This window comes from Mesoplodon mirus (assembly GCF_964341445.2).
Source record: "Mesoplodon mirus genome assembly, chromosome: 19".
NCBI classification, from domain to species: Eukaryota; Metazoa; Chordata; class Mammalia; order Artiodactyla; family Ziphiidae; genus Mesoplodon; species Mesoplodon mirus.
Genome location: NC_138995.1, coordinates 49,570,577 through 49,591,574, shown reverse-complemented (window position 1 = coordinate 49,591,574; position 20,998 = coordinate 49,570,577). Strand labels below are relative to the sequence as shown.

The 20,998-nt window shown below is 53.7% G+C and overlaps 2 protein-coding genes across 20 annotated transcripts; one reads left to right on the top strand and one right to left on the bottom strand.

Moving 5' to 3' along the window:
* Positions 1–24: 24 nt before the first annotated feature.
* SBSN (suprabasin) lies at positions 25–17,341 on the top strand. Of its 19 annotated transcripts, none has more exons than XM_082605857.1 (10): positions 137–195; positions 1,160–1,369; positions 2,421–2,529; positions 3,595–3,733; positions 7,533–7,689; positions 11,433–11,581; positions 13,037–14,617; positions 16,048–16,113; positions 16,222–16,266; positions 17,161–17,341. In XM_082605857.1, exons 7-10 carry the CDS (start codon positions 13,682–13,684, stop codon positions 17,182–17,184), a joined length of 1,071 nt encoding a protein of 356 aa, XP_082461983.1. In that variant the 5' UTR covers positions 137–195; positions 1,160–1,369; positions 2,421–2,529; positions 3,595–3,733; positions 7,533–7,689; positions 11,433–11,581; positions 13,037–13,681; the 3' UTR covers positions 17,185–17,341. The 19 variants fall into 19 exon arrangements, with proteins under 19 accessions (XP_082461973.1, XP_082461969.1, XP_082461983.1 ...); XM_082605854.1 differs by lacking the exon at positions 137–195 and adding an exon at positions 6,868–6,924 and having other exon boundaries at positions 665–1,369; XM_082605855.1 differs by lacking the exon at positions 137–195 and having other exon boundaries at positions 665–1,369; positions 11,433–11,493; positions 13,244–14,617.
* Positions 192–7,308, bottom strand: GAPDHS (glyceraldehyde-3-phosphate dehydrogenase, spermatogenic; the record flags this gene model as incomplete). Its single annotated transcript, XM_082606661.1, is given in 10 exon segments — positions 192–582; positions 1,643–1,805; positions 1,969–2,057; positions 2,059–2,118; positions 2,415–2,496; positions 2,896–3,014; positions 3,095–3,185; positions 6,520–6,626; positions 6,804–6,917; positions 7,237–7,308. Coding segments are annotated over 10 exon segments (1,134 nt in total). The 3' UTR covers positions 192–345.
* Positions 17,342–20,998: the final 3,657 nt, after the last annotated feature.

Sequence of the window (20,998 nt, the reverse complement as noted above, 5' to 3'; positions counted from 1 at the left end):
GCGGTGCGCTAACGTCACCAGGCTCCGCCGCGGTGCCCGGGCGACACGCGGGAGGCCGAGCCGGGGCTAGCGCGATCCCGGCCCCGCGGGAGCCGCTGTCGGGGTCAGGGCGCGAGCCTAGCGAGCGCGTGCGGGCTGGGCCTGGATCCCGGACCCGACCCCGCTGTGACCGGCGCAGAGACACGGGGCGCAGCTGTGAGCACTCTAGGTTTTTATTTCACCGTTGGCCCAGCGGCGCAGGCCCCTCTCGCGGGACGCCCTCTTTCCCCCGGGGGGCCGAGGGCGGGGACGGGAGAGACGGGTACGGGCCGGGAGCACTGGGAAACTGAGGCGGGCCAGCCTGCTTCACTTGTCTCGGCTGAACATGTAACGGAGGAGGTCCACCACTCGGTGACTGTAGCCATATTCGTTGTCGTACCTGGGGAGGGAGGGATGGAGGGGATTCAGGGGATCCCTCCCGACCACCCCCAGCCTCCCCTCACGTTCTCTGACCCCTTTCTTCCCCCTTACCATGAGCGCGATGCCAGCCTTAGCATCAAAGATAGACGAATGGGTATCGCCAACAAAGTCCGTGGACACGACCTGGCCATCAGAATTTCAAAGATAAGCGTGGGTCGCAGAGCAGGGACCTCCAGGAGCTCAGGCTCGTGGGCACACTGTCCATCCATTCATCTACAGTATTTGATGGAGCCCCCCTCTGTCCAGCTTCTGGGGACAGGGTATGAGGAAGACAAATGGGGGCTTTTCAGGCAGGCGACTGGCCAAAGGATACAGACTGCAAACAGTCTCTGATGCTGCACCAACAGACATCTCTTCCTGGGGAAAATGCACGTGGAGTGTGTCAGCGAGAGGCCCTCCCTGAGGGGAGGCAGTGAGTCTGGCTCTGGATGATTAGGAGGATCTGGTCAACTCCAGCCCTCAGCAGGGTCTCAGGTAGAAGGAACTGCAGCACAAAGGCCCTGGGGGGTTGGCCCTAGCATGGTGGAAGGCCACAGGAAGGTTTTCAGCTCTGGGGGTGATGTGATCTGATTTCTTTAAGAGATCCTGGCAGCTGTGTGAGGGTGGACCTTCAGGAGCTAAAGCAGGGAGTCAGCACCAAGGTGGACGGACAGAGCTGGCAGTACTGGGAGCAAAGAGACGTGATACCCATTCCTCACAGGGAAGGCACCTGGCTGTGGCCGGCCCCGAGCAAGTGCTGAGAAATGGGAGCCCTTGTCTTGTTCACTGAGCATATATCGAGCACCTGCTGTGTGCCAGGCCCTGGGAAGATGGCTGGAGCTATGGAAGTGAAAAACGAGGCCCAAAGTCTCTGCTGTCTTGGAGTGTACATGCTAGCAGGGCCAACAGTGACTATGAAATGACATTTCAGGTAAGGAAAAGGGCCACAAAAAGAACATCTCTCTGAGATGAGAGGTTGAAGTAGCGACTTGGAGAAGGTGAGGACAGACTATGTGGCCACCTGAGGGAAAAGCTTTCCAGACCAAAGGGGCAGCAAGTGCAAAGACTCTGAGGTAGGGGAGAGCTGACCTTCCCAGCCCTGCAGTTCCTATCTTGATACGCTGCAAAAAGCTCCTTGGCAAGTGGAAAATCATGCTTCCTTCCCAGAGGGCTCTTCCCAGGGTCCCTTCTGCTCAGTCCCTACCTCATCCTCAGTGTAGGCAAGGATGCCAGCCATGGGTCCCTTAGCTGCTGCTTTTATGGCCTCCTTGATGTCTGAGTACGGGGTAGGCTGGGCCAGGCGGCAGGTCAGGTCCACAACAGACACGACTGGGGTTGGCACTCGGAACGCCATTCCAGTCAGCTTCCTGGAGAATCCCACATCAGGGGCAGGAGTCAGAACCCAGGGACTTCTCCATCATTTCCCCCTTGTCTCTGCTTTCCGCTCAGTAGACACCTCAAGGATTGGGGGCTAGTCCCGTCCTCCTGGGTTGCACCCCCCACCCTTGTTGCAGGTTCATGCCCTCATACCCTTGGAGGTCTTGGATGACTTTGCCCACGGCCTTGGCAGCCCCTGTGGAGGCCGGGATGATGTTCTGGTGGGCACCCCGTCCGTCTTTGCCAGGTCTTTGATGGCCCATCCACTGTCTTTTGGGTGGCAGTGTAGGAGTGGACTGTGGTCTTGGGGAAGAAGAGGGCCGAGGTGAGGCCTTCTTGCTCCCAAGCTCCCAAGCCTCTTTTTCCCAGGCTCAGGGTGGTGACCCAGGTGTGGAGGCTGGCAGGGCCTCCACCACCGTCACAGGAGGGGCACATGCAGGCAGGGTCCAGAGTTTAAAAGACTTCACCACTGGTGGGCTTCTCCTCCCCAAACCAGTCTCTCCCTGTTAACTCCAAACACTAAGTATGGGAGGAGTATGGGAGGAAGAGGTACAGTTTCCCAGCCGTGCCTCCTGCCCCAGCCCCTCTCCCCAACTCACCATCAGCCCTTCCACAATCCCAAATCGCTCATGGATGACCTTGGCGAGGGGGGCCAGGCAGTTGGTGGTGCAGGATGCGTTGCTGAAACGGCCCGCGTGTGCAAGGTGCTGTGAGGTGAGTCGCAGAGCCACCCCTCCACCCTTACCTCCTTTCAGGGTTTGCACCCAGGCTTGGTTTTGTGAAAAGTCAGGCTGGGGATGAGGGAGCATCGGGGATGCTGTCAGACCGAAGGAGGTACCAGAGGTGCAGCTGGGGGAAGCTCCCCAAGCATGTTCTCCAAAGTGGTGCAGTTCTAACAGATGGTTTTAGGGTAACATTAACAAGATGGCTGTTAAGACTTTGGGGAGGAGAAGTGGATTGATGTGAAAAGAGCACCAGGGGCCGAGTGGGAGTGGGAGTGGGGAGGGTGAGTCGGACTCCTCCCCACCGCAGGCTGGCTTGTCCTCCAGGCACACACTTCAGAATGTTGCTGCCCATTACCTGACAGTTTTCATGGAGCTGGGGTTATAGTCCTTTTCGTTCACCCCCATGACAAACATGGGTGCATCTGGAGAGGGCGCACAGATGACCACACGCAGGGCACCTACCTCAATGTGGGCCTAGGGAAGGCACACAGGTGTCATGAGGTGCTTCAAGTGCGACACCCCTGGGCAGCCCCGGGCACCTGTCCCTGACTTACTGTAGTTTCCTCTAAGGACAGGTACACGCCTGTGGCCTCCACCACAAAGGGGCTCCCGACAGACTTCCAGGGGATTTCTTTGGGCTGCTTGCTGTGGAGGGGCGGTAGCACCGTGAGTCAGTCTCTCGCCTTCATAGCCATGGCCTTCACCATTTGAAAGACTGACCAGACACCTTCCTGCCTGGCCGTCTGTTCCCCTCACCCCACACATCCCTGGCTGCCCCAGATGGGTCCGACCCTGCTGGTCTTGCCTCTCATCGCTAACCCCACTAGTGGGCCACTTTTCTTGACTGTACCTGCTATGCCTGGGTACAAGCCGCCACCTCCCCAACTCAGGCCTCAAGCCCCGCCTGGGGGACCATCTAGACTACTCCCAGCCAGGTCAGGCCCTTACTACCAGGATGTAGACCCCAGGAGGGTGAGGCCTGCCCTACTGCTTCTGGCTTCAGCCCTGGCAACTTCATCACAGCCCTCCTAGCCTTCTTCTCTTGACTACTCAGCTCCTGCAACAGGGATCCTGCTCCCAGAGGCCAGGCAAGTCCCTGAAAACACACGGCACATCCAGAGAGCAGCTCCCAGGGATCTGAAGCCTTGAGGCGGCCCTGGGGCTAGCAGTGGCTAGTGGTTTATATTGGAAAGGTAAAGGAGATTTTCTGCTTCTTGTTTTATCAATATACATTTTCCACTCGATATCAAACATTTGTGTCTGAAATATATTAAACATCTACTATTGCTGTTTTCTACTTGGCTTTAGCAAACAAACAATACGTGGGTAAACTCTATACTAATCTTTTCCCTCAGCTTTTATCACCACTGCAGTATTTGCTTTTGTGATTGTTAGTGTCTGTCTCATCTTCTAGAGCACCCCATGGCAGCAAGGCTGGGTCTGCTCCCTCCAGAGGGGTGCAGTCAATGTTTGTGTGTGGGGTTTTTTAATTAGCCATTCTACACCTGTTTACTGAACACCTGCCATGTGCCTGTGTGCTGAGTGCTTTACCTGTATTGGACTCCTTTAACCCTGATGACCTGAGGTAAGTACTGTTACTACGGGCATTTTTCAGAAGAGCCAGGACCGAGGTGAAAAGAGTAGCGGCAGAGCTGCCTGGGAGCACAGGCAGGCTGGCCCTAGGGATGAATGAATGAGCAGCTTCCTCTCTTCTCCCTGGGAGCACAGGCAGGCCGGCCCTAGGGGTGAATGAATGAGCAGCTTCCTCTCTTCTCCCTGGGAGCACAGGCAGGCTGGCCCTAGGGATGAATGAATGAGCAGCTTCCTCTCTTCTCCCTGGGAGCACAGGCAGGCTGGCCCTAGGGATGAATGAATGAGCAGCTTCCTCTCTTCTCCCTGGGAACACAGGCAGGCCGGCCCTAGGGGTGAATGAATGAGCAGCTTCCTCTCTTCTCCCTGGGAGCACAGGCAGGCTGGCCCTAGGGATGAATGAATGAGCAGCTTCCTCTCTTCTCCCTGGGAGCACAGGCAGGCTGGCCCTAGGGATGAATGAATGAGCAGCTTCCTCTCTTCTCCCTGGGAACACAGGCAGGCCGGCCCTAGGGGTGAATGAATGAGCAGCTTCCTCTCTTCTCCCTGGGAGCACAGGCAGGCTGGCCCTAGGGATGAATGAATGAGCAGCTTCCTCTCTTCTCCCTGGGCCACCACACATGGTTCTTCATGCTCCCTGGTCAAATGTCAGGTCACACTTCATCATCGGACCCAAGTAGCTCTTCTCTGATGCCCCCCTCATTTCCTGCCTTCCAAGTTGGGGGAAGGGCACTTCAACAGATTCCTTTGTAGCAGTTGTTGAGCTGGCATGAGACAGAGACTCGGTGCCCCTGGAGACCCCAGCCCCTTCCCCTAGGTTGTCATGGGCCCTGCCCTCCTGCCCAGGGGCCTGTTTTGAGGATTCTGTTCATTCTTCAAGGAAGTACTGAGTCTACCCTGGGCCAGGGCCTGCGCCTGCAGGTGCCAGAGCAGCAGGGGTGCCACAGGCTGACAGGGCCGTCCTTGCAAGGAGGCTGCGTGAGCCCTTCCCGGTGCTCCCCCCACGCCTCTGGCCGTGCTCCCTGCTATGGCTGTGGTGGGTATGCTCAGCATCCCTATCAGATACATGAGGAAACTGAGGCTTGGGGAAGTTCATTGCCTTGCCCAGGGTCACCCAACTGGAAAGGGTGGAGCGGGGCAAAGTACACACACAAGCGACGCAGCTCGTGCTGAGGCCTGGAGGATATCCGCAGTGGTGCGATGGAGAGCAGTGGGGAAGGGGGAAGAGGCGCTGCAGTCACCAGGGAAGGTGGCACCTGAGCGGGGCACACACTGAGGGGGCGGCTGTGTGGGGATGGGGCAGCGCTGGGAAAATACCCCAGGTGGTGGCAACGATGGTGCCCAGGCTGAGGAAGGAAAGGACACAGTATGTCTGAGTAACGACTGCTCTGCTGGAATTCGGAATTGTTTTTGCTGTCATGATTTCAAATTTGGGTCAAGCAGCTTCTCCCATTCTCACTGACTCTCCAGTCCCCGCCTCCACCCACCCCTGACCACCTGACCACAAATAAACATCAGGGCTGAGAGTGGACCTGCTGGGAGGAGTGCTGGGAAGGCTGCAGATCTTGCCTGGGGCTGGAGAGAGCTCACGAGTGTGTGTGTGCAAGTGTGTGTAAAATTGGAAATTGGAGGCAGCCACAGGGCCGGCAGTGGCTGATAATTTACATTAGAAAGATAAAGTGGGTTTACTGTTTCCCATTTTATAAATTTTTAATTTTTTTGGTATTTTGAAAATGTATTTGAAGCTTATTAAACATCCAGTGTTATTGCATTTGACTTACAGATTCTAAACGTATCTTTCAGTGAAGGAGGAGTATTTGTATCAGTGAGAGCTAGGTGAAGTGGGTTTTAAGAAGAGGTGCTGGCGCAGGGTCCCAGGAGGTTGGTGGCCAGTGTCGCTGAGGTGACAAGGGAAGGCCGGGGAGCAGGGCATATAGTTGGTGGGAGGCCCTGTCAGCAGCTGGGATTTTATTTGTGGGGTGATGGGAAGCCACTGGAGGGTTTAAGTGGGGGAGTATCGAGGTCCAGTTGATGTTTTGAAAAGGTCTCTGTGGCTCCTATGTAGGAACTGAGTGGAAGCAGTTGGCTCGATGGTGATGCCATTTCCTGGGCAGGGAGATGAATAGATCTGAGGGTTGAAGGATAATCAAGAGTTGAGTTTTAGACAGGTTGAGCTGATATGCCTGAGAGAAAACACGCGCATGTGCGTTAAATAAAAAAGTATTTTGAGTACACTGGGCCCCCTCTCCAAACCAGTACCCAGAGGCATGTGCACACACAATTTGGGGGGGGTTATGAACCCCATGTGAGAGGCTGGAATCCCCTTCTAGTCACCTCTACATCCCCTGCATTAGTATGTTGCAGGCTTGCATAAGACAGCCGCCCTTACCACTGGAAGACGCTGATCTCATTGTTACCGATGACCAGCCGTCCATTCCTGTATTCCACGCTCCCCTTGTATCGGCCTTGGGTGGAGTCATACTTAAACATGTACGCCTGCAGGAGACAGAATGGCTCCTAGTCTTGGGCTGGACGGGGAGCCAGCATTGCCAGGGAGTCCCCACTTCAGTGATGGTTCCACATGGCAGCTGAGCGCCTTCCACAGAGCTCCCCTGCACCCCTTCCCCACCCTGGTCCCACTCTCCCCGATCCTGCCCTTTGTCTGCTGCTCACCATGTATTCTGGGTCGATGAACGGATCGTTCACTGCTACCACCTTAACACCCTTCTCCATGCAGGCACGCAGCACCAGGCGACCAACGCGTCCAAATCTGTCCAGGAACGAAAGCTGAGGGGTTTGTCCTCAGAATCCTCAGCCAGCACGCAGGGGAGGGGCTGAGGGGGGAGGGGGTGACAGAGGAGAGTCCCACCCAAGGGGACTGGCTGGGGAAGAAAGCAGCCATCCCTGTGCGGGCCAGTGTTGTCTTGCCCAGATGACCTCACCAGCCTGTTCGCTGCTTTCTGCGCTTCCTCTGACCGTCTGTCCTATACCCCTATTCCCAACCTTGTAGCTGTGTGGATCTTGTAGAACTTCAGGTCAGATTATATCTCTTGACCTGAAAACCTCCACCTCTCTCTAACAGTAAAGCCAGGTCCAGACTCCTTACCACGGTCCGCCAGGCCCCTGCCAGCTTTCCGCTGCCCTCCCTCTTCTCCCTTGCGTGTGCCACACCAGCCATGCTGAATTCCTGCCCGTCCTTATTACACTGAGCTGCCACCTACGCCCCACAGCCATTGCTTGCTGCACAGTTGTCACTCAGGCCTTACTCCAGTGTCACCTCCCAGAGGCCTTCCCTGAGTTCCCCGGCTTTACACTGCCCTCTTCAGTCTTACTGTACTTCCCGCGGGAACGCGAGCTCTCTGAAGGTGGAGCCCTGTTTACCTTCTCCCTGTGTTTTCCCAGGATGGGCAGAATGAAAGCGTTGCTGAGACATGAAGAAAAGCTCCAGTTAGTAACTGAGGAGAGGCCGGGCCCTAAAGCTTCAGGAATGGCTCAGGGGCCGGGGCGACTCACCCATTGAAGCCAACAGTCGGCTCCCGAAGCACAGAAACCCTCTTAGGTGCAGGAGGCGGAGGTGGTGGGACTTGCTCTTTGATTGGCTGGGGCTCCAGAGGGGGTGGTGCTCCTGGTCACTGTTGGGAGTGGCGGAGGGGCAGTGAGCCGCACCATCACTGCGACAGAATGAGCCGTCTTTGCCACCCAGAACCTGCTGCTGGCTCCTGGCCCTGAGTGGCCAACCATATAGCCCAGTGTTTCCTAAACCGACCTGATCAACAGAATGAGCAGGGGGTGGGCTTGCTTTAAAATATCCATGCCAGGGCCTCTTCCCTGGACATTCTAACTCAGTGGGTATATATTTTTAACAATTGCTTGGGGGTGATAGTCTCTGTGCCTCAGTTTCCTCCTCTGTAAAATGGAGATGATAATCTTACTTCTCTCAGAGGGTCACCGTGAGGATTAAATGAGTGATACATGTAGCGCTTATGATAGAGTCTAGGAAACATTCCACGTACGTTAATATTTCAAAGATCATTTCCCAAACTTGCCTGATAATTGATCTAGTCCAGTGGTCCCCAAACTGTTCTGGTAAGAATCACCGGGAGGCTGATTCCTAGGGAAATCTGACTCTGGCTTTGCACTGAGGCCCAGGAATCCTGTTTCCAACAAGGTGATTCTTGCCCTCAGAGAAGTCTAGGAAACACAGGTCTATCGTCATACATGAAACAAATGGGAACCCATATCAGCTTCTGCCTCTCCAGACACACAGATCTACACCCATATGCTGCGTTGAGAACACCTGTGCTTGAAGCTGTGCTGCCTGAGCTACAGATGAGGGCTTCAGGCAGGGAGGAGAAACGTGGTGGAGACAGCCGTCAGGGGCCTAGCTGGTGGAGGGTTTCCAGCTGGGGGTCAGGCCTAGATGTCAGCTCTGGCTCAGCCACCTGCCAGCTGAGTTGTCTTGAGCAAGTCAATGAAACTCTGGCCTGTTTCTTGATGTCACATCTGACCCTCCACCTGGGGGCTACTGTAAGGACCCAGTGAGAGCTCAAGGCCCAGTAGGTGCTGATTTTGAGAGGGGAGAAAGTCTGACAGGAAGTGTATTCGTGAGGAAAAGGGAGAGGGAAGGGATTGGAGAGAGCCTGGAGGATGAAGGTAGGAGTTGCGCTTGGCACCAGAGTCAAAGGCACCTTGGAGGGGGTGGGGTTAGGAGCTGGGGGTCAGCCGACCTGTCTCTCTCCCTGGTCTCTCCAGGCTGCCACAGACCGTGTGGCGTGAGGCTGGGCTGTGCGTGTTTCCAGTAGCACTACCAGCTCATAAAGGTATTAGTCAGTGTTTATTGGTGGTTATTGGTGACCTTAAGAATGTTTGTATTCCTGGGGGCTCTGTTTCCGCTCTCATGAAAAGGGGAGATTTGTCCATATGGGTGAAGAGTGGGGATCTGAGCCTACTCAGTGACCTTTCAAAAGAAAACCCAGGTGGTCCTTCTCTCACAACTTCCCCCAGCCTTCCCTTCTCCCTTTGCTCCGGGGTGGGGTACCTGGGCTGGAGGAGCGTTGCTGCGCTGGGAAGGAAGAGCTCAGAGGAGCTTCAGTGGTGAAGCATCACCCGGTAGGTGAAACTGGATCGGGCACACGCTCTACCAATTACAACGTAATTACAATTACGATGTTACTGTGAGACAAGGGCTCCGGGGCTGGAGGAGCTGGAGCTTCTTGCCATGACGTCACAGTCCAGTGTGGGCACGAAGGCCCCCTCCCAGTCGTGTGTGGCCGTGTACCACCGTTCCAAGCCCACCCCTGGCGTCTAGAATGGAACCCAACGTTTTACACTGGACTTCAAAGCCCTTTCTCTGCTGTCTTCTTTCTTCTTTCTTCTCCTTGGGCACACTGGCTCCATGCCGTTCTGGACCCTCTTCTGGATAGTTACCCTGGCTATTTCTTTGTGCCTGGAAGTCCTACCCAGGTCTTCCCCTGGCTGCCTCTTGGTTTCCCTCAGGTGCCGCCCTTTAAGAGAGGCCCTCCTAACTCCCCATCTAAAGTTCTCTCCTTTCTCAGTCACTATCTGCCATCACCCCCACTCCCTCCGTCTGCCCATCGTCCGGGAAACCTTGTCTGACTTCCCATCCTGGGTTAAATATTCCAATGTGCAAAACTGCTCTAGGGTTACACTCTTTATTTTCCATGCAGCATATGTCTCTCTAAAAATGATCCTGTTTATTCATTTGTTAGCTTGCCAATTGTCTCTGCCCACTAGAGAGTGCTTGTCTGCCTTCCTCACTTTTTTTTTAGAAAATCAGTTTTTGTTTTTTAATTAATTTATTTATTTATTTATTTATTTTTGGCTGCATTGGGTCTTTGTCGCTGTGCATGGGCTTTCTCTAGTTGCATTGAGCGGGGGCTACTCATTCTGGTGGCTTCTCTTGTTGCAGAGCACAGGCTCTAAGCATGCGGGCTTCAGTAGTTGTGGTGCACAGGGCTTAGTTGCTCCGCGGCACGTGGGATCTTCCTGGACCAGGGCTCGAACCTATGTACCTTGCATTGGCAGGCAGATTCTTAACCACTGCACCACCAGGGAAGCCCATGCCTTCCTAGTTTTATACCTGTTGACTGGAAGAACGTTTGGCACTTGAAAGGTCCTCCCTCAGTAAATAGTACCAGAATGAATGAATAAACGTCATCTCCTGAGGCTTCTTCTGGTCTCCAATCTTAGAGCAGCCCCCGAGCCCTATCCTCTCCCAGCACTCTGTTCTTTTCCTTATGGTTTTTCATGTAGTTTTCCATGATCTAGTTACTGACTTACTTGTTCATTGTCTCCCTGTTGGGCCCACTCTTTTCTGTTTTGTTCACCACTGGTCCTCCAGTTCCTAGAACTGTGCCTGACACAAAGCAGGCTTTCAGTAAACATTAGTGGAAGAACAAATAGACAGATGGCTCCCGTCCTCCAAAGCATGGGAGGTGGGGGCTTGCTTGCCTATCTGTGACACACAGGCAGGCACCTTCACCTGCAGGGCCAGTTGGCACACAGCTGTGACCAAGATTCAGGGGCTGTGGGGTTTAGGCGAGGAAGGAGTCGTCATCCCAGAGAGAGGTGTGGAAGCAAGAAGGGGCAGAATGGCATAACCTCTTCTTTCCCCAGACCTCCGTGGGAACTGAGTTTGCTAAGCACCTGCCATGGCACAGAGTAAGGGTGAAGCCCTCCTGCTTGGATGGCCCGGGAAAGGTGGAACTGAAAATGAACTGAGTGTACAGCTGGGGAGATTTCAATGAACCAAGACCAAAAAACAGAGCAAAGGGGGACAAATTTAACATGTATAATCAAGATGGGGGAAAAGCGTACACAAATAAAACCAGGACTGAAAAGGGACCAATTTGGTACGGCTTTACAAGAATAGATATGAAAAGCTAGATGCAATTAAAATTTTCTTAGAAAATATGAGGGATCAAAACTGGTACAAAAAGAAATGGCACATCTGAGTAGGCCAATAACAAGAGAAGAGCCAAGGAGTTAAGATGTATCTTCCCAAAGGCTGATTCAGATCCCGATGATTTTATGGGCAAGATTTGCTGAAGCATGGGGAACAAATATTTGCCATTCTACAGGACCTGCTGCAGAGCCTAAGCAGAGCTGAGAAGCCAAGTAGCAGCTCCTGTGCTGAGAGGCTGTAGGTAGGGCACGTGCTCTGAGGCCCTGTGGAGCGGCAAACACACTGTGTATGCACACATCACATATTGCATGCTTTGTGGGAGCGCTTTGTGGGCACTGTGGTAGCTCAGCTACTGAAACCTCCTCTCTTCACTCTAGGAAACAGCACGGCTACGTTTCTAAAACCAGCAGAGAAAGGACAACTCCAGGCTAATCTCACGTACGGAGATAGATGCCAAAGTCCTGAATCAAATAGTGGCAAATGGGAATGAAGCACTGAGGAGAGGGACCGAGGCTGACAGAAGATGGTAGGGTGGGGCCGAGAGAGAGGTGGAAAAGAGAAATGGAGTACATTTCGAAGGAGAAATCCCACCTCTCAATCTCGGGGCGGATTAGAATTCTGAAGCTCACCCTTCCCTACCCAGCAATCTCCTGGCATGGGAAACTCCCTCATTCAGGTGCTGGACAAGGTCAGGAAAGTCACACCTAAGGTTGCCCAGAGATTTGACTTTGTCCCTGGACCACGAAACTGGGAAACAGATTTGGTGAGCTCAAGCTTGGAGAGGTGGCACAATTAGTCACCCTCTGTAGGCAGAACCTAGAGATGGCAGAAGCTTCTGGGTCTCTGGGTCTGGGAGGCCTGGTTCTGGGTGGAGCCAAGTGTCCAGGATCTGGGATGGAACCCTGGGTCCTCCAAGGGGAGTGGGCCTTGTCACCCTTGTTTGAGCAAAGCCTGAAAATGTGTGCAGCTTCTCGTCACACCTGGGCACCCACACATAAAACTCCGCCATCCCCACTTGCTCACACCCTACACATTCCTTTGTGCCTGGGCTTCCCACCAGCAATCCCACCTCCACCCCCTCTCCCAGGCTCTCCTCTTGGCACCCAAACCCAAATATCTTTTACCCCTGCACCCAACTGTACCCACCCACTGGCCCCTATCCTTCTGGTCTCAGGCTCCCTCTGAACTAGCCCTACAGACCTACCAACGACAGACCTACCAACCACCCCCTGCCCTTCCCTCTGATGTCCCTCTCCACACCTAGGCCACACTCAGCTGTTTCCCTCTCCAACCCTTGCCAGTATGTCAACACTTGAGGCTTCAGGTTGGGACTTAGGAGGCCCCAGGGGGAGGAGGGCAGGAGGGATGAGCTCCTGGCCCTCAGCCCAGGTTCTGGCTGACAGTCTTCTGCTGCCCTGGGTCTCCAGCCCCTCCCCATGACTGCCTCAACTGGCTTTTCAGGAGACACTGCGTCCTGCCCCTGCTCATGGCAGTCAGCCCCCTGCCCTTGCCCAAGGGTTGGGAGGTAGGACAAGAATGTGATCCTGGCTCCAAAATCTGCAACCCTCAACAAGTGACCTTATGCTGCTCTGACAATACAGGCAACCTTCCCTCCAGCACCCTCTGAGACTCAGGCTCAGGCCTGGACTGTCTTCCCCTGGCATCTTCTAATCCATCCATTTGTTCAAACATTTACTGAACCCCAGGCAATGTTCTTGAAGCTGGGGACGTGACAATGATCAATACAGACAAAGGCCCTCTGGAAGTTTACTATCTGATAGGTGAGACAGACAATAAAATAAGATAATTTCAGATTGTGGTAGGAGCTATAAAAACTAAAGGATGATATTACAGAGTATAGCTGTGGGACGGCCAGGGAAGGGTTTTTTTGGGAAGGTGACATTTGAGCCAGGAAGAGAGTGAGGAGGAAACCACCTTGTGGTGGTCTTCACCTTGTGAAGATCTGACTTCTGCATTCCAGGCAGAGAGAACAGCAAGTGCAAAGGCCATGAGGCAGGAATGAGTTTGATGTGTTTGAGGACCAGGGAGAAGACCTGTGTGGCCGGAGCATAAGAAGTGTGGGCGTTGGGGGTCAAGAAGAACAACAACAATAAGAACAAGGTCTGATGCTTCCCTCAGCTCCCCGGGGTTGCTCCCCACCCCCTGATTGTGCCTCCCATCTTTCCAGAATCTTGCTGCTTGGGAAACTGGATCCTTAGGTCCCCCGAGAGGAGTGAAGATGCTGAAGAACCAGGCCTGGGTCCCAGGGATGGAGGGTGCCTGAAGGTGCGGTTGGGAGAAAGGAGGCCTGGATAGTGGGTGAGGAATAAAAAGGGGAAGTGATTGGAAGGGCAGACATCTGGGCTCTGGGGTGGAGGGCCTGAGCTGGGCAAGGAGCAAAGATGCCATGTGAGTCTTCCCCATTCATGACTCACCCACTCTTCCTCCTCCTCTTCATTGCTCAACCCCAAATCTCCCTGGGAATTACCTCACTGACTGGGGATCCAGTCAGTGCCTCACAGGGTAATTGAGTCATGAGGGGTGGAGCAGAGGAAAGGAAGCGGAGGATAAATAGTAGCCTTGCCTCCCTGGCCCCTCTCTGCATCCTCCCCACTTCCCCAACAACATGAGTCTTGCCGGTTTGCTCAGCTCCTGCTGCCTCTTGCTGCTGTTGGGGCCCTTGCCTGGATGGGTGGCTAGTGCTGACCCCATTAAGAAGGTCACTGAAGGGATCAGCCAAGGGCTGGGCAATACAGAGAGAGAGGTGGGCAAGGCCCTGGATGGCATCAATAATGGAATCCCTCAAGCTGGAGGGGAGACAGATTTTAATGGACACAACAGTGTGGGGAGCCAGGCCGGTAAGGAGCTGGACAAGGTCGTCCAGGGGCTCAACCACGGCTTGGACAAGGTAACCCATGGAATCGATGTCGTCGGACAAGCAGGAAAGGGAGCAGAGAAGTTTGTCCATGGGGTCAGCAGTGCTACTGGACAGGTTGGGAAGGAGGCGAACAAAGTGATTGAGGGGGTCCACGATGGGGTTAACCAGGCAGGAAAGGAGGTAGAAAAGTTTGGTCAGGGGGTCCACCATGGAGTTAATCAGGCTGGAAAGGAGGTAGAAAAGTTTGGTCAGGGGGTCCACCATGGAGTTAATCAGGCTGGAAAGGAGGTAGAAAAGTTTGGTCAGGGGGTCCACCATGCTGCAGGGCAGGCTGGGAAAGAGGGAGGAAAAATAGTCCAAGGGGCGACTCATGGAGTTAATCAGGCTGGAAAGGAGGTGGGAAGGTTTGGTCAGGGAGTCCACCACGCTGCAGGGCAGGCTGGGAAAGAGGGAGGAAAAATAGTCCAAGGGGTCCACGATGGGGTCAACCAGGCCGGAAAGGAGGCAGAGAAATTTGGCCACGGGGTCAGCCACGCTGCTGGTCAGGCTGGAAAGGAAGTGGAGAAACTTGACCAAGGTGTCCAGCACGCTGCTGGCCAGGCCGGGAAGGAGGAGGACAGGTTGCAGCAGGCTGCTCATGATGGGACCAACCAAGCCGGCAAGGAAGCCAACAAGCTGCTGAATGTAGGTGAACAGCGGTGGGGAAATGGGGAGAAGGGTGTTGGGGGAGGGAGAGGTTAAACCCTTGGGACATTTGGGGCGCCCAGGTCCCTATCATTTGGTGAAAGAAGCTTGGGCAGCTCTGTAACTGTGTCCTCCTTCTCCCTTACAAAGGAGCTGGTGGTCACCTGGTCAGAAGGATTAAGCCGTCTTATCTGCAAAGCCCTGTATCAGAGAATGTGAATGGGACCCAGCCCCACCTTCAGGGAGCTGCCTCCTAGTTAAGGAGACCTAAAGGGAGGAACACGAAGCCTCTCCTGGGGAATAGGAAGCAGTTACTGAGGCCAAGATCTATTACAGTGCGAAGAGAATGAGTGTTGAGAAAACCCAGAGCATCACCTTGAGCTCGAGGAATAGGTTTGGGAGAAAAGCCCTATTCTGTTTAATTTTCATAACAAGCCTCTGAGGTAGTCAGGGTGAGGATGCTGACTCCCTGATTCTCAGGTAAGGAAACGGAAGCTCAGCGAGGTTTAAGGGATTTGCCAAGGTCATGTGGCTAGCACACAGCTCTGGCGAATCACAAGTCGGGGTTCCTTCTCTTCCTCCACACCGCCCCATCAGAGGAGGCCTTCTGGAGGATGTCTGATCCCCACTTACATAGGGGGAATAGATACCGGAGCCCAGGAGAGGCAAGCAGCAGCACGCCCAGCATAACAGGCTCCAAGGAGGAGCAGGAGAAGGCTGACTCCTGCCTGCCCCAGGTCCCCACTCCCCACTCTCCACAAGGACCCTTTGGGACACCATCTTGAGGACTGGCCCAGGCCTCAAAGCCCATAGCTACATGGGCTACCAGCCACGGAGCCAGAGATGCGTGGGGTGGGGAGGAAGAAGCTATGTAGCAAGTGTGCAGGGTGAAGGAGAGGGCTCTGAATCAGATGCCAGGATTCACCAAACAGAGACCAAGAGAGGGCTGTTTGTTTGGGGATTTGAGGCTGGCAGCAGCAGTGTAGCAGGGGAGACACTGCTGAGTGGGGAGAGGATTAAGGACAGGGATCAACCCGAGTTAGGGATCAGGTCAGCGTGTGTGTAGAAGGGGTAGCTTTGAAGTCAGGGCTGAGGTTAAACTATGGTCCTGGTATTTGCGTGGCTTCTCTCGGTTCCCTTTCCAGTCGGGCCCCTTCTCAGTGACTGAGACCATCTCATTCACTGAAAGAAAAGGGAATTGAGGGAAGACTAACCAGTAGGGGCAGACATTCTTCCTGGATTCTCCCATCTCTCACAGAATTCCCACAGCAACGTGGGTTTCCTTTCTGGATAGTGAGGGGCAGGGGGTTAGCCTATGCCTTCTGCTTCAGCCCCGGTCACCCTAGGGGAAGCTGGCCACTGGGGAAAAGGAACTTGGGAGACCCTTAGGGTCTGGGGGGTTGTAACGACAGCCTGGGCTTCATCCACAGAGCAGTCCTCAAGGCAAAGTCACTGACCAGCAAGGAGGGCCTGCAACCACAACCTTAAAGTCTGGAGTAAGTCTCGCGAGCACAGGGTGGGTGGGGGGCAGTGGCGTGGAGGCTCTCCTAGGAGGGTTGGTGGGACAGATGCTGGGGACTCACCCTCTTGTCCTTGAATTTCAGGCTTCGGTCACCAAGCCCTTCGTTGACCTTTCAGTTCTGTGGAAGGTGAGTGCCCACGTGGTTTCTACTTCCTACTTGGGAGATGCTCTTACATCCTCTTCCCATTGCCTGTTCACTGACAACTGCACTGTGGACAGACACTCAGCCTCTGCAGACACCATCCAACCCATTTTCCAGCTCTGGTTTTCCTTTCCTCACTGCTCTTTGCCCTTCGCATCCTGCTTTCATCTTTTGGGCGCTTTCCGTTCCCACTGAGGCAGAAAAGTCCTCCAGGGGCCTGTGTACATCTGGGAGCCAGGAAGGGAGGGGCTGCTGAAACCCCCCCCCCCACTCTGAGTGCCTGTCCCCTCTCCTCGGCATCTCCCGTCAGACTCCCTTCCTGTCCTGTGCATCCCTCCGCTGCCCTGTCCCTGCTGCCTTGTGGCAACATGCTGGGTGGTGGGAACCTGTACCTCTGTCCTCTCCCTGGTTGACAGCAACCTACCTGCCCAGCCAGCCCAGGAGAAAGTTTCTTGTGGGATGCGGGTCCTCCCTCTGGGCCCAAAGGAAAGTCCTAGCTCTTCTCTTTGCATTTAGTACATTCAGATGCCTGAGCCTGGGGCAAAAGGGTGAGGGTGTGTAACAGCCCTAAGACTGTGCCAGGAACCCAAAGGCACACCCTTGTTTATTCCCAGGCTGTGGAGGTGGCAGGGGATCCTCTCAGGCAAAACACACAAGGCTTTGCTGTCCCTACAGAGGCCCCTGGCACCTCTGCCTGGGAGGACCGTCTCCCTATTCTTCCTGAATCTAGGTGCTGCCTTCCTTATGTTATTCCCCAGAACGTAAGCAATTCCGGAGCTAGAGTAGTCAGTCTCCCTCCCATCTCTCTAGGGTGCATGAGGGTAGAGGTCTTGCGACTGTGTGCCCTGCATCCATCCCCTCTCTCCTTCTCTCTTCCAGAGCGTCACCAACATCATTCTCTAAACTGATGAACTGGCCTTGTTGAACAGACTGACATTCCTGTTGTCATATCAGCTGAAATGACCTGAAGGAGCCAGGGGCAAGAAGGAGGATAGATTTCTGGAGTCCCTTAGGGGGCTGTACTGAGATTTGTGGATAAATACAACACACTGTACTCTCATCATGGTCCACTGTGCTCCCTCAGGAGGGATCCGTGGAGGGGAGGCTTGTCTTTTCTCCTCTTGCTTCTTCACCGGAGAAGCTGGGGGGTCCGATGCACAGGATGGGTCGAGCTGGAGATTTCAGGCTGATCCGATGGAAGAGGGCCATTACAGGGACAAGCCATGCTTCACTAGTGCAAAATTCACGCTCAGCACTGGGAGGAAATTCAAGCAGGGAAAGCCCCTCCAGGCCAGTAGTGGGGGCAGAAGCACCAGGGAAAAAGTGGCAGGAACCTTGGTGAAGCCCAAGGGGGCAGCATCCTCATTCAGGAGTGTGGCACCAAAGGAATACCAATAGTAACTTGTGCGTATTGCGCAATCAAGGCATGCGCAGCTCCCTGCGCTTTACCTGCATGACCTCACTGAATCCTCCCAACCATCCAGTTAGGTAAGAGGTTCTGCTATTGCCCCATGTTATGGAAAATCACATGGAGGCTCACACAAGTTAAGAAGCATGACTAAGAACACACAATAAGTAGAGGGAGAAACAGCCTAAGAGCTACCGAGGATATTCTGAAAACCAAGAGGTCTCTCTCCTGTTTAGCATTAGTAAGGAGGAGACTCAGTGAATAGGAGAGAGGAAGGACGTACATGTGGGAGATCCTCTCTTGGGGACGAGGGCCAAAGGCTCAGGGGGGAAGCCACTCTGATGACGGGAGGCCTCCTTACAAGGACAGGAATAGTGACACACAACGCCCCGCTCAAAGCCTGGACCAGTAATGATAGCAACCACTACATACTGAGCACTTCGTAGCTTCCAGGCACTGTGTGAAGGGCTGTTCACACTCTGTAACCATTTAAGCCTCCCACAACCCAAAGGCAGAAGTTCCCTTATGATCACCATTGTATGGATGAGGAAACTAAGGCTCAGAGGGGCCAGGGCACTTGCCGGGGGCAACCCAGGAGAAAGCAGCAGGCCTGTCTATTGCCAGAACCTGACCTTGCACAGTCGCCTATAACGTCTCTAAAACACTTGCCAAGCACGGGCCTGAGCGCGGGGAGACCTACATTCCAGTCAGAACCGTGCGCCTGTAGGCCACATCCTTCCCCTCCAGGGGCCACCATTTCCTCCCATATAAAGGGGGGTGGGTGTCTGCAGGAGAGGACTGCAAACATGGCTTCCAGCTCCAAAATTCCATCAACCATGGGACCAGAAATAAGAGACAGTGTTCTTGCCCTTTGGGGAATTTACAGGCTTCGTGGGGAGAAGAGGTATATAAACAGAACCTGAAAACAAATACAAAGCGATGCATAAATAAGGACTAAATGACACACCAGGGAGGGGAGGGGCCTGATGTGCACAGTAAAGGTGATGCTCCTGGCACTTTATGTCCTCCTTGTTTTTCCTTATCTGTAGAATACCACCATATTTTTTAAGTTTTATAATTTATTTTTTACTTTTTTTTCCTTTCTTTCTGGCTGTGCTGTGTGGCTTGCGGGGTCTTAGTTCCCTGACCAGGGAGGGATTGAACCCGTGCCCCCTGCGGTGGAAGCGCTGAGTCCTAACCACTGGACCTCCAGGGAAGTCCCCAGAAAATCACCATTTTAATCACATATGTTGCTTCTCTCCCCTGGCAATATTTTACTGCAAAGATGAAAGAATTTTACAGTGGATACCTGCATACCCGCCACTTGGATTCTACCACTTGCACATGACTACACTTGCTTTATCGCACTTCCACTCGTCACACACCTGGCCATCTAGCCATGTACCAATACGTTTTTGACGTGTTTCCTAGTAAATTGCAGACCTTTGTTTCATGCATTTCAAGAAACAGAAGTGTTCATTCCTACCACACATTTCCTGAGGGTCTACTCTGTGCTGGACATCTTTTCACCTGGACCGGAGGAGTCCCTTCCGAGAAGGGAATTCTTCTTTCAGAAAGTAAAAGCTTTCATTGATTTTATTTGTATGCCCATTTTCTTGCTTGGTTGGGGGTCCTGAAAGTGCCAAAGAGATATAGGATAATCAGTATGTGCTGGGGGTCAATCCTGGGAGGCTTCTGGAAGAGAAGAGCTGAGCCAGAACTTAAAGGTGAAAGTGGCACGGCTCAGTCCTGCCTGGAGGCCTGGTGGGCTGCTTCCTCTGCTAAGAGCGTCCTCCCTGCCTATATGCCTCTATGTGCCCCACCTCCCCGAACCTCACCCAACCTGAACCTAGGGACGCCTCTGTTACTCTCTCATGGCACGCTGAGACCGGTCTTCACAGTGCTGTGACAAGCTGTAATTATATACTTACTTGTTTCATGTCCATTCTCCTCCTAGACTAAGAGGTTCCAGAGGAGGGGTCAAGGCTGGGTACAAATGTCTGGCAACTAGTAGAGGGGAGGCTACTGGCTTGAGCGGACTTGGGAAAGGCCTTGGAATAAGTGTGAGCAAGAACCTGGCACCTGGGCCAGACAGGGAGGGCCAGGCGAGGGAGTGAGAGAGAGAGGAGGGCAGTTTCTGCAGTTGTGCAGGAACAGGGAGAGGAGTCTGGGCGGGACCCTCACAGCCGTCTTCTACTGGGTGTTCACTCTGGGCTAAGCACTTACAGACATGATTCATTCACCCTCACAACCTCCCCCGAAGTAGGTCCCACGATTACCCCCTTAGACATGATGAGGCTCAGAGAAGGGAGAGAGTTGAGGGAGGCCACCCAGCTAGTAAGCCCTGGTGGCCAGATCCTTGTCCAGAGCACCTACCTGCTGGGGACCTCTGCTGGAGGGGCGGCAGACTTCCCCGTGACCCTGGGGTGGGGGAGGGGCTACTTCAAAATAAGTGCCCTTTACCAAGTTCAATCTGACCCCTTTACCTGGGTCAGATTCTGACAGCTCCATTTTTTCCCCCCATTTTTATTTATTTATTTTTGGCTGCTTTGGGTCTTCGTTGCTGTGCGCAGGCTTTCTCTATTTGTGGCGAGCAGTGGCTACTCTTCACTGCGGTGCGCGGGCTTCTTGTTGCGGTGGCTTCCCTTGTTGCGGAGCATGGGCTCCAGGCACGTGGGCTTCAGTAGTTGTGGCATGTGGGCTCAGTAGTTGTGGCTCGCGGGCTCTAGAGCGCAGGCTCAGTAGTTGTGGCACACGGGCTTAGTTGCTTCTTGGCATGTGGGATCTTCCTGGACCAGGGCTCAAACCCATGTCCCCCTGCAATGGCAGGCGGATTCTTAACCACTGTGCCACCAGGGAAGCCCTGACAGCTCCATTTTACCATGATCTTGTATATGATTTTGTATGTTTGTTTAACAGCTCTAGGCCTCAGTTACCTTATCAGTTACCTTATCTGTAACATGGGAATAATATTTATCTCCAGGTTATAGTGAGGACTACATGAGATCATGCATGTGAAAGCACCTAGTCTTCTGTTTGGTTCACAACAGGTATTTAATAAATATGCCTTAAGACTGACTTGAGGTGACCTCTCAGGTCCAGGAATGTCTGAGGGTAGTTCTTCCCAGAAGGTAGAACATGGGACTGCTGGTGGTATGGGAGAATTTAGGTGGTTCGTGAATATGGTTTTGAATAAGTCTGAATCACACAGTGAGAAATTTACTTTCTGAAGCTTTCTGATTAGGTAAAGAGGAAGACTCCCATTTCTGTGCTGGTGTGCCTGGAACACCTCTCTCATACTCTCTAATC